This window comes from Callorhinus ursinus, unplaced genomic scaffold (assembly GCF_003265705.2).
Source record: "Callorhinus ursinus isolate GAN/ISIS: 27379988/994484 unplaced genomic scaffold, GSC_fseal_2.0 scaffold6, whole genome shotgun sequence".
In the NCBI taxonomy this organism is placed as follows: domain Eukaryota; kingdom Metazoa; phylum Chordata; class Mammalia; order Carnivora; family Otariidae; genus Callorhinus; species Callorhinus ursinus.
In genome coordinates, this window is record NW_027397068.1 from 79,125,173 (window position 1) to 79,141,132 (window position 15,960).

The following is a 15,960-nucleotide window of genomic DNA, read 5'->3' on the forward strand; positions in this document are numbered from 1 at the left end:
CAGCTTATTAAACAATAGATTTAATAAAACTAAGTATGCACCTGGCTCTCGTTATAGTTTCTCCCCCCGAGAATATCTTTACGGTACATATAGGCTTGGTCACTTGAGGGGTGAGGCAAAAATAGGAGAGAGTGAATGACATCAGAGGTCATTATCCAGGGGTATTTATTGAATGTCTAAACGCCCGTGGAGAGAGGAGATAGTGAAGGCCTTCTTCAGGAAATGCCTCTTAAGCTGCACCTTGCAGGGTGTGCACATGTTAACCGGGTAGAGGGTGGTGAGCAGAGAACTTGAGAAGAGGGCCAGCGGACAAACGCGCAGCCATGTGGCTGCAGTACAGGAGCTGGGGGCAGGCCTTCCGAGGTGCATCTGGGAGACAGGGAGCTGGGACCGCGGCTCACACAGCAGTCGGCGCGCTTCTCCTGCAAGGGGCCGGATGGCAAGCGTTCTCTGCTTTGTGGGCCTTTCGGCCTCTGCTGTGGCCACAGGGCGGCGACCAGTGCGGGAGGGTGGCTGTGCGGCCTTGACGGGGTTGTGCATGTTAGTATCAGCCAGAGAAGTAGCCGTTGAAGGTTTCAGATAAAGGCGCGACAGGATCAGAGTGGGGTTGTGAAAGTTTATGGTTGGTCCTTCAGAGAGCACGGCTTCGAGGCGCTCAGGAGTGCAGGCGGCGCGGCCATCGGGGGCAAGCCACCAGCAGTTTGCTGATGGAAGGTGCTGGAGGCGCCGGCCCGGGAAGCGGCCACGGAGGCAGATGGTCGGCCGACCGGAGGTGGGGTGGAGCAGTCACTGAGGTCGGGCCCTCGGTCTTGCTGCTGGAGCATCGTAGGTGCTGATGCTTGTTTGCGGAACAACAGCTTTTCCATGGGATGGATGAACTGGTTGTGGGGGTGGAAGAGAGAAGTAGCAGGTTGAACCGTGCTTCTGTGCTCAGCGTGGGGTGTCTGGAAGTGGCCTGCACTGAAGGTGGCGCTGGGGCAGGGGGAGAGTCAGGTGCTCAGTTTGCGCACGCCACCTTGGAGGTCTGGGATGCCGGTCTCGCTAGGGGAGTGAGGGTGTTGTGGAGCACACAGAATTTGGATGCCAGCACACAGACAGGTGCTATAGAGAAAGTAACTCAAAGAATACGGTCTGTTAAGTGCACACTGTGCCCCTTGAAGACATGAACAGGGCAGGGCGTTCATGCCTGCTCTTGAAACGAGACAGGAATCTCGAAGTTCCCCATTGCTTCACGTAACCTGTTTTTCTCCAACTTCTCTGTAATGTCTTTGGTACTAGAAAAGGAACATTCAGCAATAAAAATCAGAAGTCATTTAATTGACACGCATTGCTAAAACAGCACCATGAGGCTGATACATCGCATAGGTTTGCATCAATTATAACAATAGAAAGAGATTTGTTTTCGGGATTTCAAGAATGTGTTTTAAGTGCCAGGCCGGCCGGCGTACAGTGGGGGGGGTCAGCACGATTGGGAGCTGTCATTTCCCTCTTGCCAGGGCTCAGCTTGCTTCCTCTGCTGGTCCGATGCCACGGGATCTGCATGTGCACCTCACAGCCTTGGAAGCCCCGAGCAGATCACATGGGACAAGCGGGAGGAGCCATGGGAAGGATCCGACCCGCACCCGCTGGCCACAGGGTGCCATCTGTCATCTTGCCCACTCCTTGCTGCCGCATGTCGGCAAAGAACCTGGAGGCCCCAGAAACTCCTACTGGTGTCCGTGTGTGTTCTCTTTAAGCTGTTGTGGTCTCTGATTCTGGCCTAGTCTTTTTTTGATTTTTTTCCTAATTAGTGTGTGGCTAGCTGCTGTGAGCCTGGATGATGTTTTGATGTTAAGCTCCCTGACGCCCCTTCCACATTGTGGTTCAGTTTTATGAAATCCAGATGATTTGGAACAGTATGTGTGTGCAGTTTACTTTTTTAAAACATTGCTTTTGGGGAAGTTTAGTATGCTCCTTCTTACTCATCTGTGGGACAACACGATGCTTCCTGTTTAATTTAGATTTTTAAAATACAAACAATTCCCTCTTTATTTTCCTAGCTCTTTTTAAAGTTTAATAAAGTACCAAGTGAAGGCAAGTCAGAGCTGACTGGTTACGTAAGAGTCTGAGCGCGGCACTCTGCTGCAGCCCGTGCTGATAAATGCCGCTCGGTGTCCTCATGTCCATCTTGGAGCTGTGCGGATCCAGGTCCTCAAAGACCAGCTCTGTTGGTTGCTGTGGAAAACTGAGGGAAGCAGACAGTTGTTTTTCTCCTCAGTTCGAGAAGTTGCTGTAGTCCTGAGATCAGAATGTGGTTCTCTGTTGTCGGAAGAACAGGATCGGTGGTGAGTTTCTTGAGGGTGCTGTTGTGGACGTGGATGTTCTTGGGCAAACTCTTAACTGTGATCCTTCCAAGAATGCTGCTGCTTCCATTAGAACTTGTTTAAACCTGCCGATAATTAACTTGCTCATGAGGCAATCGTTTACTGTAGCTTGTAATTACACACCCAGGAGTTTGTTGCTCTGTATTTTAATGTTGCACATTCTTAAGATTCATAAAAATAAAAGGTTCCTATATCCTTTTTGCGCACACACACACACACACACACACACACACACACACACACAAAACCCCATAAATGTGCTCCTGCTGATCATAATATGGCGAAGATTGCTCAAAGTAATGCTGAGTGCCGTTGTAGAGCTGAGATACAGAAGCACCATAACTTCCTGTGGGTGCATTAGGTAGCTTTTACTGTCTCTAGAACCCATTTTTGCTGAAAGTGAACCTAAAAATGACCATTTTAAAGGTACTTAGGGTATTTTACTATTTTATTTAAAAATGAACAGTTGAATAGTGTCTTAAAGGTGTTTTAATTTGTACTTTTAGACTATATACTGATTTTAAGTTTTTAAATTTTAATTAGCTTAAAACACAAAAAAGATTCCTGTGCCTTAGAAGAAGAAGAAAACAGTGTTTATTAATACACCACCTTCTCGCTGTTTGCAGAGTAAATTCCTGACATGAACTACAGTTAAGTTCTTTGAAGAATTTGAGACCTTCATTCTCACATTCTTTAATCACATTCTTTAATGTCCTTACTGTGACCACATGGGAAAAACCTAGTCAAAAAGATGAAGTCAGGAAATTTTGGTTCCGTTTTAAAATCAGTTTCAAGGTACCCAGTGCAACTGCAGAATTTCTTTCTTTCGTGGAAGTGTCAGAAATAATTTTCCATTAAGTTGTATGAAGTGACTAGTGCCCTCCATGGCTAGTGTTTGTGAATTTGGAAATAATATTTTATATTTTTGTTTTAAAAGCAAAATAGTAAATTATATAAAAGAATAATTTTTTACCTATTTTATAATAACGGTCTAAGTGCTAATTTCTTGGATTGATGGAATTATTGGATTTTATTGTAGTATTAACGTAATAGAAACATTAAACATTAATGCTCTAAAGCAGAACAATTTCACGTGAGAGGACACACGGTAAGAAATGATCTTTATGTGGCTCAGTGGGTGCAGGGGATCGGTTGTGGATCATCCCAGTCTGAGGAAGGTTCAGACTGCCTCAGCCTCGCCCGCTTGCTCTCAGCCAAGGCTTGGGAGTCAGGCCTCACCCCTGCACAGGGCACACCTGCATGAGCAGTGGGCAGAAGCCAGGAGCTCTCCTGTACTGGTCTCAGCCCTTTCATTTCCAGACCACTCTGAGACCTTGGGAAAGCCCTCCAGCTTTGCCCTCGTGCAGTGCACACACTGCAGGCCCCCTGCAGCCCATCTGAGAGACCCAACTTAAGAGTCCCCTATTTAGGTCATTTCCTTCATTTTATAAAGAGGGAAAGGATAGATGGGATGTGTCTTGTTTTCTGTTTTGTTTTTTTTAAGATTTTATTTATTTATTTGACAGAGAGAGACACAGTGAGAGAGGGAACACAAGCAGGGGGAGTGGAAGGGGGCAGGCTTCCCGCCGAGCAGAGAGCCCGATGCGGTGCTCGATCCCAGGACCCTGGGACCATGACCTGAGCTGAAGGCAGATGCTTAACGACTGAGCCACCCAGGCGGCCCTGGGATGTGTTTTGTATTCTCGGCGAAGGGTAAGCCGTGAACAGAGCTGCGCCTGGAGCCTGGTTCACAGAAACCAAGCATAGGCTCCTTTATGGCATCACACCTGTCTGGGAGCACCTAGCTCATACTTTCAGCATTGTTGAGGGTGGAATATGTATCAAGAATGAGTTTTAAAATTGATTGTTTCAGAATTAAGGTAATTCCTACCAAGAAGAGAGAGCTTTTCAATGTTTTTTAAACCCTTGTCTGAATTTTAATAGTTTACGAATCAGAACTCCTTGTCTGATGAGAAGCAAAGCTGCTTTCAGACCCTGAGAAGGGAGCATGTGGGCAGAGCGCTGCGCCGAACATCCTGATGAGTTTTAAATGCTGCTGGGCTCTCAGGCCCTCCCAGCCCACTGTCGCTCTGGACCCTTCGGTGAAGAGCCCACACTGGGTCTCCAGCCCTGGGAACAATAGGCTTGACTCTCTGCTGGCCTGTCTTCCTTCCTCTTGCTGCTGCCTTTTTTTTTTTTTTTTTTTTTTGGGTTGTGTGCTAATGATGTTTTTATGCCGTTCGTCATACATACTCCCCCACACCCTCAGCGGGTCACTGGGCGTTCGAGGCGTGGGTTCCTCTGACTGGGCTTCTGTGCCCGAGGTGAGAGGGCCTCACCCTCCGTCTTCCCGAAGGCGCGCCGGCGAGAGCAGGCACCAGCCGTCTGGGGCGGCCTTTTGCCTGTAGCCGGTCCTCACGCCGCACGTAAGCAGCTAAGCCACGGGCGCGTCTCGTCGGGTTTTGGGGGATGTATGGCCTGTAGCTGCTGAGTCCTTATTTCTGCCTCAACCTTTCTATTTGGGAACCTCTTCTGTTACCTTCCTGCCGTTCTTCTTCTGCCCTTTTCCGCAAGGAAACCCCAGGATACTTCTGCTAACCCTCCCCTCCCTCTGCCCTGCCCTCCTCTTCCTCAGCGATCCCACCTGCCTCCCCACCCCTCCTTTCCCTTGGAAAGGAAAGACACGCAGATCCAAGGTTCCCTTAAGATTAAATCCTAAGATCGCACGTGGGGTCTCTGTTATTTCATTTTAATTGCTTTTCTAGGGACTGAGGATCTAGCTCTTTGTGTTTCATTTGCACGGCCTGGCAGGGGCATATTTGGTCACCACGCTCTGCTCTCCAGGAGTCGGGAGTGATGTTGGAGAACACAGACACCAGACAGAGCAGCTCGGGCACTGGGACACCATGTTACTCTCAAAGTGTCTTCGGGAGGGAAAATGTGGCTTTGATACTTAAAAATTTACTTCTCATTAGTTTAATTAAATTCCAGAATTGTACTTAGTCATTCGTAATTCCTGATGCCTTTGAAATATATAACTGCTTTCCAGGAGACCCTTAAAAAGGAGTTTGAGGGGCGCCTGGGTGTCCTCCCCCCCTCCCTCTGCCACTCCCCCTACTTGTGCTTGCACGCTCGCTGCCTCTCAAATGAATAAATAGAATCTTAAAAAATAAGAAAAATAAAAAGGAATTTGATTTTTTAAATGGGGAATGGATAAATCTGAATGTTTCTCATTAATCTTTTAATTTTAGAAATAAAAGACTAAAAATATAGAAGTATCTTCAAATACCAGCTTAGGTAGTAGCTTTAATCAAGTAATCTTTAAAATTATTTAGCCTTTCCATTTTAATGATTATGGTTACTCTTCCCATGGTTGGAAATCAGGGTGCATAATGTTGTATATGATATATATTATATTGTGATAAAATCTTGTTTTTACCCACTTATCTATATAATTATAAATTTATTGCTAGTACTTGTGGTTACTAATAACATATAGTATGAAAAGTCTGTAGTTTTAGAATAGTATTGTCCAATAGAATGTGTGAGCCACAAAGCTAATTTTAAATGTTCTGTTAGCTGCATTAGAAAAAAAACCTGAAACTAATCTTAGTAATGTATTTTAATTTTACACAGTATATCCAAAATGTTATGATTCCAGCACGTAGTGAATGTAAGTCATTAGTGATATATTTAGATTTTTTTTTTTCCATACAGAGCTCTGATATCTGTGTATGTTGTATACTTAGTACACATTTTCGGTTTGGACTAGCCACATTCCTGCATTCTGAGTGCTCAGTAAAGCCACGTGTGGTCTGTGGCCACCATACCGGACAGCACAGTCTTCATAGTATCTAATGCCATTGCACCAACATTTGGTTAATGTTTATATAGCTCATATTTACATTCTTTTACTGACAGATGTGTTACATTGGTATGTAGCAGCAAAAACTTCCTGGACCCCATTTTCCTTTCTTAATTGGAAAAGGAATGGACTTGGGGTGCCTGGGTGGCTCAGTCAGTTAAGTGTCTGCTTTCGGCTCAGGTCGTGATCCCAGAGTCCTGGGATCGAGCCCCCACGTCAGGCTTCCTGCTTAAAGGGGAATCTGCTTCTCCCTCTCCTTCTGCCCCTCCCCTCCCCTCGTGCTCTCTCTCTCAAATAAGTAAATAAAACCTTTTTAAAAAAGAAAAGGAATGGACTTGCCATACAAAGTTCAGTCTTCCTAGGCTAGGTTAGTATGTGCGTTATTATTCAGAAATAAGACATAAGTGGCTTAATGCTTCTGAAATAATTTTGCTTTGTACAGTTTTTATCATAGTGTATAATCTTATTTTTATTCAGATGAAGTGGGGCAGGTAGTGAGAGCTTCGTAATGTTAAGGAGTTATTGCAGCCTGACGGGTGGTAAGTTTGCCTCGGTGCTCCAAGAGCTGAGCTGTTCCCAGTCCGAGTGGCATTAGCAGGGAGGAAGCAGCACCTACATGCCCCTCTGTCCAGCCTGTCAATGTGGACATTCCAGACCAGGGCTGCTGCAGCCAGGTGGAGACATTGGGTCCCCTTGGAGTTGGCCAGAGATTGTGGTGTTCTGGGTTGAAAGTAACTGTCCATGTTGATTTTATGTATATACACACATATGTGTATATGTGTGTATAGTTAGAAATTCCTTAGACTTCTGGGGCGCCTAGGTGGCTCATTCGGTTAAGCGTCCGCCTTTGGCTCAGGTCATGATCTCGGGGTCCTGGGATCAAGCCCCAAGTCGGGCTCCCTGCTCAGCGGGGAGTCTGCTTTCCGTCTTCCTTTGCTGCTCCCCCTGCTCGTGCTCGCTCGCTCTCTGTCAAACAAATAACATCTTTAAAAATAAATTCCTTAGACTTCTTTGATTTCTGAGTATCCATCTGTAAATTTGTTTTTCTAAAATAATAACCAGTGGAACTGGTCATTTCTCTGTACAACAATTGTACTTGCAGTTTTTTATGTGCAGTTTATAACAGCTGCCCATGAAGTAGAGATAGGTTTCAAATAAGCAGAGGTGGGAGGGGCCAGAATGGGAGGATGGAAGGGAGTTCCAGTGGAGTAGGTCTGCTAAAGGGACCATGTCTCCAGGAGAAGGTTAAAGGTTAGCAGAATGGCAACATGTTTACAGAAATGTAAGCAGTGGGTCTGTTAAATAAAGAATATTTCTAGGTAAGTAGTGCAAGGTTTGAGACCACATTAGTAAGATTCAGATGCTAACCAAAGCTTGGATACCTCTTTAGAATATTCTAGATCCATATTCTTCACTTGTGTATCACCCTCCAAGAGTATTTTTTTTTTATGTATTTCATTATGCACCGTCAGTGACTTAATTATTAAGTCTTTTTATGACCAACCTTAAAAGGACCTTTTAGAAGCCTATTGGGTCTTTGCAATTGAGGTCTCTAATAATCATTGTCTCATAATTCCTCAGATGAAGATCTCCTCTTCTGAGTAGCAGATACACTGATAAATTGAACTTGGAATTAACGTGATTGTAGCTTAGAACTTAGATAAATTCCCATCGTCCATTACCCAACAACAGTAATGGAAGATAGCATCTTTGGAACAGTACGTGTGGTGCCATAGTCAGAAATGCTTAGGGCTCCTACCTTGTTAAACTAGGAACATCCCAGTGTTACCAGCTCACTCTGTGATAGCTGCATCAGCTGCTTCCTAACCCACAAATACGAATACTGATGCATTCATTCAATGGGATTCTGGACTGTCTTGTGGCAGGGTTTGAGAGGATGCTGTTGACCACATGGTAGGAGGATAGGAGGCAGCAACCAGGGAAAGCAGGTGGGGGAGAGCCTTCTGTACTGTCAGGAGCTGGAATACAGGACAGAGGAGCCGTTCCGGGAACATAGCACATAGGTAGGAAAGAGCTTGTATCCATCCTGAGTTGGAAGGTACGTGGCTTGGTGAAGAGTGGCAGGTGAGCCTGGGAATCAAGTGACGAAAGCGTTTTGGCAGACAGATTGCATCAGACGTTTTGTGTGGAAAGTACAGCGTAAACAAAGGCGGGAACACGGAAACAGGATGGAATGGGGGCACGTGAAGGAGCATCTGGATCGGGCCTAGCGTGTGGCAAGAGGGGTGAGAGCCTACCTCAGGCTCGGGGCGTGGTGCTTCTGCCCAGGCGGGCAGCTGCGCTGGTTGTGGGTCGGGAGCCCCGCGGGGCGTGCTTGGGGAAGGGGCTCCTGTGGCAGGCGGCACGGAGGGGACCCCAGCAGGGCAGTGACAAGGAGGCTTGCTCAGGACACTTCCGCCTGAGAGACGTGACGGTCACGATGCCGTCCGGTATCTGTATTACATCATCGGTTTTACTTGAAGATTTGAACATAGACTTCATAAGCCTCACATCGCATGTCGGATCCTAAACTGCCTCTCGAAAGATGCTACGGGGTTTCCGGTGATCTGCATAGTGTTTGCAGTTCGTACAGAGTCTCCCAGCTGGAAGCACGTATCGGTTGTCTAAAACGCAGTATGGGGCCTGGTAGCTCCCCTCAGCGTGTGTTTCCTGGTCTGAACGCAGAAAGGGGTATTGCAGTGAAGCTCCCGTTCATGCTGAGTGTGGAACTCCCCTTCCCAGAGTGAGAATTGTGACAAAGGAGCTACTGGCCGGGCAGCAGAGGGTGTGTGAGCAGGGCCTTGACGGAGGGAGACGCAGCAGTTTTTTTCTCTTGTTCTTTTATCATTCCATTTTGTGATTTTTAGAAAGACAGAGCCCTCTTACTGTTTGTCTAAATGTTATTTGTTTCATTATTAATAATTTTTCTTATAAAGAGTACCAGAAATGGGGGAGGTCTTGGTTTATTGTTTTGAAATGTATATATTTGGGGAGCACCTGGGTGGCTCCATCCGTGAAGCGTCTGCCTTCAGCTCAGGTCATGATCTCAGGGTCCTGGGATCGAGTCCCGCATCGGGCTCCCCCTCTGGGAGCCTGCTTCTCCGTCTGCCTCTGACTCTTTGTGCTGCTCCCCCTGCTTGTGCTCTCTCTCTCTGTGTCAGATAACTAAAATCTTTTTAAAAATTTAAAAATTTTTATAAAAATGTATGTATTGGGTATTTTATTATTTATATCACTGTTACTAAAAATATGCTATTAGTATTACTAGTAAACGTTTTTCGTTTCAAAGATGGTAGTAATTGAGTATCTTCTTAAAAGGGCAGTTTTTATGGTCTATACTACATCATGAAGATGTAAGTGCCCACCGTTCACACTAAAACTGTATCCTGAAATGCCGTGAGCGTTGCTTTGCTCTCGGTCAGACAGAGAACACAGGAAACAGGTAGTTAGGCTCTTAGAACCTTTGGAGAAACAATCTGGCCTGAGGTATTAGCTGTAAGGAAATACCCTGCAGCATTTGCAGAAAAGGAGAAGGGGGATTTTCAGTGCCCCAGTCAAAATTATTAGACAGCTACAGGGAGACTACTCTGGAATATAAGCTTCACAAGGGCAGGGGTGTTTGTCTGCTTTGTTCACGGATGTGTGTGCAGAGCTTAGGATAGTATAAGGAAGCATTCAGTGAATATTTGTTGAAGGAGTAAAATTGTCATTTAAATAGCTGAGTTGTTGAATTAAGCAGTCAATCGCAGATTGCATAAAAGTATGGAATATATTGGGGAAAAGTCATTTAAGTAGATGATATGAGAAGGAATACCCTATTTCATATTATAACAGATGGGGTGGGGGTGGAGCTGGCTTAGAAGTAATTCCCCTGATTGCATGTTAGTTCCCTAGGTTCAGGGAAACCCGGGATTGGCCTGGGCGAAATCAGGTAAAAGGTATATCTATTGCTCTATTTCTCTCTTGCTAAGTGACATGCTAAAATTCAGGAAGTTGCCATTTATTGAGTGCCTACTATATATATTTTTTATTGTGAAATTTTAAACTTAAAAAAACTACAAGCTTTGCCACCTGTCTCAGTGCTGTGTTTGTGTGTGGCAGAAGGACCAGGCAGAGGTGTCAGCTTGCACTTGGTCATCCTGTTGTACTGGAAGTCCAGCTGGATGATTTCTAAGGGGCATGCATCTGTCCAGTAGGCAGCCAGGTGTCTGGGGCTGGGCAGGAGATGTGCAGCGAGGGGATATGGTACAGACAGACACCGAGGAACATGTGGAGGTGAACAGATGGGAAAACCTAGACCAGAGGGTGGGGAGCTGCAGAAGTGAGGACTTGATTTTTTACCTTCTATTAGAACTTTTATAAACTCAGCTCGCAGGTAACGTAACCACACGAAACTTGAAACACAGTTTCCCAAAATTGAGTTGTTTTGTTAAATTGAGACATTTTATGCCGTTTTCCTAATGAGATACGTAATAGACGGTTTTAGGCTCATGAAACAGTGGCATGCTACATGCTGGATTTTCCCTGAGGGGAGAGCTCCCCAGTCAGACTGTACTCTCCAAACCGGCTCTCGTAGCGAAAGGGAGGAATGAAGAGTTTTACAGTGGAAATTATGTACTTCCAGAGTGTTGTGGAATATTTGTTTCAATTAAGTCATTTATTGAAATCACTATATAACTCTCTGGGATACCTTTTACATTTTTTATTTTATGACCTAGTACTTCGTAACTATTGAAATTACCCTGAGTTAAGACATCCAAGTGAGATTTCACGCATGCAGTTGCTGTCTGTGGTCGTTCCAATAAATTATCCGTAATGGATTTTTATGTTCTGGTTGGAATGTCCAAGTAGAATGTTGGTGATTCTGTACAAGAGTTGTATATGTTCCTGAAACCTGTTTCACAGAAGCTGCTTGTCCTGATGTGCATTCCGTTTGGATCGGGGCTCCTAGCTCCATATTCATCTAGAGTTATAATACATGATCCTTCAGTTGAAACGATGCACAGGATCAGAATCCTCCCTTACTACCTAAGTCCCCCTTCCTGGATGCCACAAGAAGTTTTTTCTTAAGTTTTAAAATACAGCTTTGGAAATAATAAGGGGATATAGGCAAATATTGGAATATAAAAATACTATAGTAAATTGCTTTTGTATCTAAGTGATTAATAGTATATGTCATGAGTGTAGATTTAGCTCACTTAGCCATCTCATCAACTGGTTTATTAATAATCGATTTTTCCAGAGTACTCTTTGATTTAGAAAGATAAAAATAGGTACGTTTCCTGTTCGTTCCTTTATATTTACCAAATAGAGTGTTGATTTTCTTAGTACTAATTTTCATGTAAAAGCAAGAACCAGGACTTTTGTTGCAATTATCTATGTATTAGTTTTATTTATTTTTTATTTTTTTATTTTACTGAGTATTGTATTTTTTACTGTGTATTTTCAAGCAGTGTTGCCTTGTTTTTGTTTAGGGTGCTGGCCAAGATAAACTTGGAATCTATGTCAAGTCTGTTGTAAAAGGAGGTGCTGCTGATGGGGTTAGTGTCATTTTTAAAGATGTAAGTTTTCAGTATGTCCTAGTCAGCAAACGACCTGCTGTGACCCTCTGATACATGTTGTTATAAAACACCATGTAGACTGTTTGTTGAACAAACAAGCGTGAGCTTCCTTGCCGCTGACTTTCTTCTTCCTCCTCTTTGCCCTTGGCTGTCCGGCTGTCCCCACGGCCCAAAACACATGCCTCTTGGGTGTGCACAGGATGGACGCCTGGCTGCAGGAGACCAGCTCCTCAGTGTGGACGGACGAAGTCTGGTAGGACTCTCTCAAGAAAGGTATCATTTATGTATTTGTTTGTTTAAAGCTGAATATTAACGTGTTTAGGGGTGTTTCACGTTTGGAATTAGAAGACAAAAAATAATGCTAAAAAGCTGCGCCCTTACTCTTCCCCTTTTTAAATGTAGACCAGTGTACATGACACCTCATTTGTTAGCAGATTATAAATATGTATTTTGGTTTGGAGCAGTTTCTTTGAAGCTTAAAAAAAACATACTCTTGGCACGTCCTGGGAATGTCTGAGGATCATCTTACTGTTCTTAATATGACCATAGGAGATGTGTTCTTAGTTAATCTTTAAAGTAAGGGAATGGGCAGTAGGTCATCTGTCTGAAGGTCAGAACTGTTACTCGAAATAGCCGTCGGTTGCTCTGGTCACGGGCTGTTGTTGTGACATTTCCTTTACGTTTGTGCTACTCTCTTTCTCCTAGGGCAGCAGAACTCATGACAAGAACAAGTTCTGTGGTAACACTAGAAGTCGCAAAGCAAGGAGCAATTTATCACGGCCTCGCCACCCTGCTCAATCAGCCATCCCCAATGATGCAAAGAAGTAAGAGCTCATTACGGAGAATTGCATGCTGTCTCTTTCTTTGACCACTGCCAATAATAGCTGGCTTGTATTGATCACTTACCGCATGCCAGGCATTTAACTGTCCTGACCTTCTCTTCGTAGCCACAAAAACTCTGTGGATTAGGTGCTACTGCTTTCGCCGTCCCAGCTGGGGCTGCAGGCCCTTCGGCAAGATGCTCAGGATAAATAGCCAAGAGCACCGTTCAGTGTCTGGCCACACGGCGGTTCACTATGTTCCTGCCCTGCAGGAACCCCCATGGGGCTGGCTGGCTGCTGGAGGGTGTCCGTCCACCCTGCACTAGGCACTTAGTCGTAGTCAGCGGGTGATGCGGCATATAAAGTCTTCAGAGGACAAGCAGGGTTCTCTACTGAAACAACGTATATGAGTGTGTGTATGAATAGTTATTTCAGTCCTGTGTGTGCAGGACATGATTGTCCAGTTATATGTACTTCACTTTAAATTAAAAGCTCAATTATTCGGATAAGGTAATCTGTTGGTGGGAACCATGATTTTGTTCCTACGTCAAAAATCTCAGAATAAAACCGCTATAAATTTAAGACTTTTTAAAAAGGATTAGTTCAGAAATCACAGAGGAAAACCCATTAGGACTCAGACACTATCTTTTTAAATCATTATATACTTTGCATTTACTTTGCTAACTTTGTGCACAGCCGCTCGGTCTGGCCTTGGTGGAGCTCCCTTCTTCATCAGTCAGTGATCTAGGAGCTTCCACCAAGTCCAGGACCTGAAGTCGACCTAAGGGTAGCACGACAGCAACCAAAGCTTCTGAGAACCTGGGCCTGCTGTTTACTGGAATAAACAGCGTATCTTAACACAACCATGTGTTGTAGTATAGACCTCAACTCAGCATATTTCTTAACTTTTTTCAGGACAGTACCATATTGGTGGTCTAATGTCACAGCTTAGGGTCATTTCCAAGAAGCGAACCAGACCATGAGTTAGAAGTCAGAGGGAAGCTGTTAGAACAGAGAACACACCCGGGCTGCCACACAGGGAGACATGAAAGCCAAAGGAGAGCGTGAACAGTCCCACCGGCTGATGGCAGTGCCGGCTACTAAAAGAACGAGTGTGTTTTAGAAAGTGAGGGAAGTATATCTTTCACTTTTAAAAAAGTTACTTTAAAAGTAGCCTTGTGACTTAACAGGTGGAGTTTATGAGAAAATAAGGTTGGAAAAAGCACCTTTTCCCATCAGTGCCAGTTAAATGTTGCTTTTAAGATTCTCAAGAAAGATTTTACTCTTAGATAAAAAAAAAAAAAATTACCTTATTTCTTCCACTAAAAATAAGGGCTTATGAAATTTTAAATATTTATAGATTCATCTTTCTTTAAAGACTAAATAGGGTGTTTAAAATCTTGAATAAATGAGGAGAGCCTGAATGCGCTTTGATTTCAGTTTCAGATCGTCGTGGCTCAGGTAAACCCCGTCCAAAGAGTGAAGGTTTTGAGCTCTACAATAATTCAGCTCCAAATGGGTCACCTGAGAGCCCTCAGCTGCCTTGGGCAGAATACAGTGAACCTAAGAAATTGCCAGGTGACGACAGACTGATGAAGAACCGGGCTGATCACCGCTCCAGCCCCAACGTGGCAAGTAAGAGGGGTCACTTCGCCTGTCCTTCCTTGGCCTGGACATGCTCGGTCACCATCAGTGTTGGGGGGACACCCCGTGCTTGCTTAGTTATCAAAGCAATAGGATTACCTGCACATCCTGGCTAACGGAAATGTGCTTTTTGTGAGAGATATCAAAAGTAATGTTCTTCCAACAGAAAATAAAAACTAGGTTAGAACACATCGATTCAGTTGATGCTCTAGATGAGTCATTGATCCTGTCGCTAGCAGGAGGTGGCAGGCTGCCAGCAGGAGCTCAGATGGTTTTTATACTTTTAAAGGGTTGTTAACAAGAAGAAGAATCAATAGAAGGATATACAACACGTACAAGGTTTGCAGCGCCTAAAGTATTTATTGTCTGTCCCATTGCCAGAAATGTTTGCCGGTCCCTGGTCTGTAGATGAAGCTTGGTAGCTCTGGGCTCTGGTTATTCAGGAGAGAGGAGAGGGTGTGATGAGCCCTGCTCTCTCCCGTGGCCCCCAGCGTTCTCTGTGCTGACTCCTCACTGGCAGTTTGAAGATGCGTGACACATGGTCACTGCCCTTAAAGAGCTCTTGTCACGTGACACAGAATAAACATTGTGATACTTGGAAAAAAAAAAAAAAAACCTTGCTTTTCACTGTCTCTTTCCGACAGATCAACCCCCTAGCCCCGGAGGGAAGAGCACGTATGCCCCTGGAACGACAGCGAAGATCACGTCTGTCTCCACCGGGAACCTCTGCACCGAGGTATGAGCGCGATGCCAGCGTCCTCACTCCAGCCAGCAGCCGGGCCTCGCGCAGAACCCCTGAACTGTCTCCTCACGCATTTCCTCTGCACATCAGCAGCGTTTAGAAGTCCTGGGGGCTTCTTCGTTCTTAACATAATAAGGAAATTAGCTTTAAGTTAAGAAGTCAGGGCAAAATAAAAGGTTTTTCATTATTCTCCGTATAGGATCAAACACTTTTAATTTTTAACACAATTTTGAATGTATCTACTATATTTTAAAACAGATCGTTGGAAATTAAATGAATTTATGTACAAATTGCCAAAAGCTCACTTTTCTTTCTTCTTCCCATTTTACAGGAGCAGACCCCTCCACCGAGACCTGAGGCCTACCCCATCCCCACTCAGACGTACACCAGAGAGTATTTCACCTTCCCAGCTTCCAAATCCCAGGACCGGATGGCTCCTCCTCAGAACCAGTGGCCAAATTACGAGGAGAAGCCACACATGCACGCAGACAGTAATCATTCCAGTATTGCAATTCAGGTTAGAGAGAAGGAGTCCGTGAACATTTGCAGCCGTCAAAGATAAACCAGTTTGATGGTAAAATCTGGTTGATTTCAGAGATACAGTCGATATTCTCTGTAGGACAGCACTGAGACTGATACCTTTTTTTTTCTTTCCTGGTTAACTGAGGAAGAGTGGATAGGAAGGAATACTAAATATGAAAAGGAATGCTTTATTCCCTTGATGTTTGATTAGTGAAGGGTTAGTAATAGCACACCTTCATTACAGTTTGTGAGGCAGGATTCCTGATTCAAGGAGTGAGAAATGAGTGATGTGTGTTTTTCTTTGTACCAGAAGTTGTCCAAGCACTGGGATGCAGACGTAACCATGGTCCCCGCCAGTGAAACTAATGATGTGGCTAGGAAATGAGACAGATGAAGTCAGTACGGTGTAGTAAGTCCTGCTGGAGGTCTGGGTCCCCACTGA

General features: G+C 44.6%; 1 protein-coding gene across 11 annotated transcripts in view; it reads left to right on the forward strand.

Moving 5' to 3' along the window:
- The window catches only part of AFDN (afadin, adherens junction formation factor), a 134,158-nt gene that overhangs the window by 96,574 nt on the left and 21,624 nt on the right, over positions 1-15,960 (forward strand). For all 11 annotated transcript variants that reach the window (XM_073894232.1, XM_073894228.1, XM_073894229.1 and 8 more), the window contains 6 exons: positions 11,703-11,768; positions 11,989-12,062; positions 12,495-12,613; positions 14,051-14,245; positions 14,899-14,990; positions 15,328-15,513. In XM_073894232.1, coding sequence (XP_073750333.1) covers positions 11,703-11,768; positions 11,989-12,062; positions 12,495-12,613; positions 14,051-14,245; positions 14,899-14,990; positions 15,328-15,513 — 732 coding nt within the window. The remainder of the gene's footprint in view (positions 1-11,702; positions 11,769-11,988; positions 12,063-12,494; positions 12,614-14,050; positions 14,246-14,898; positions 14,991-15,327; positions 15,514-15,960) is intronic.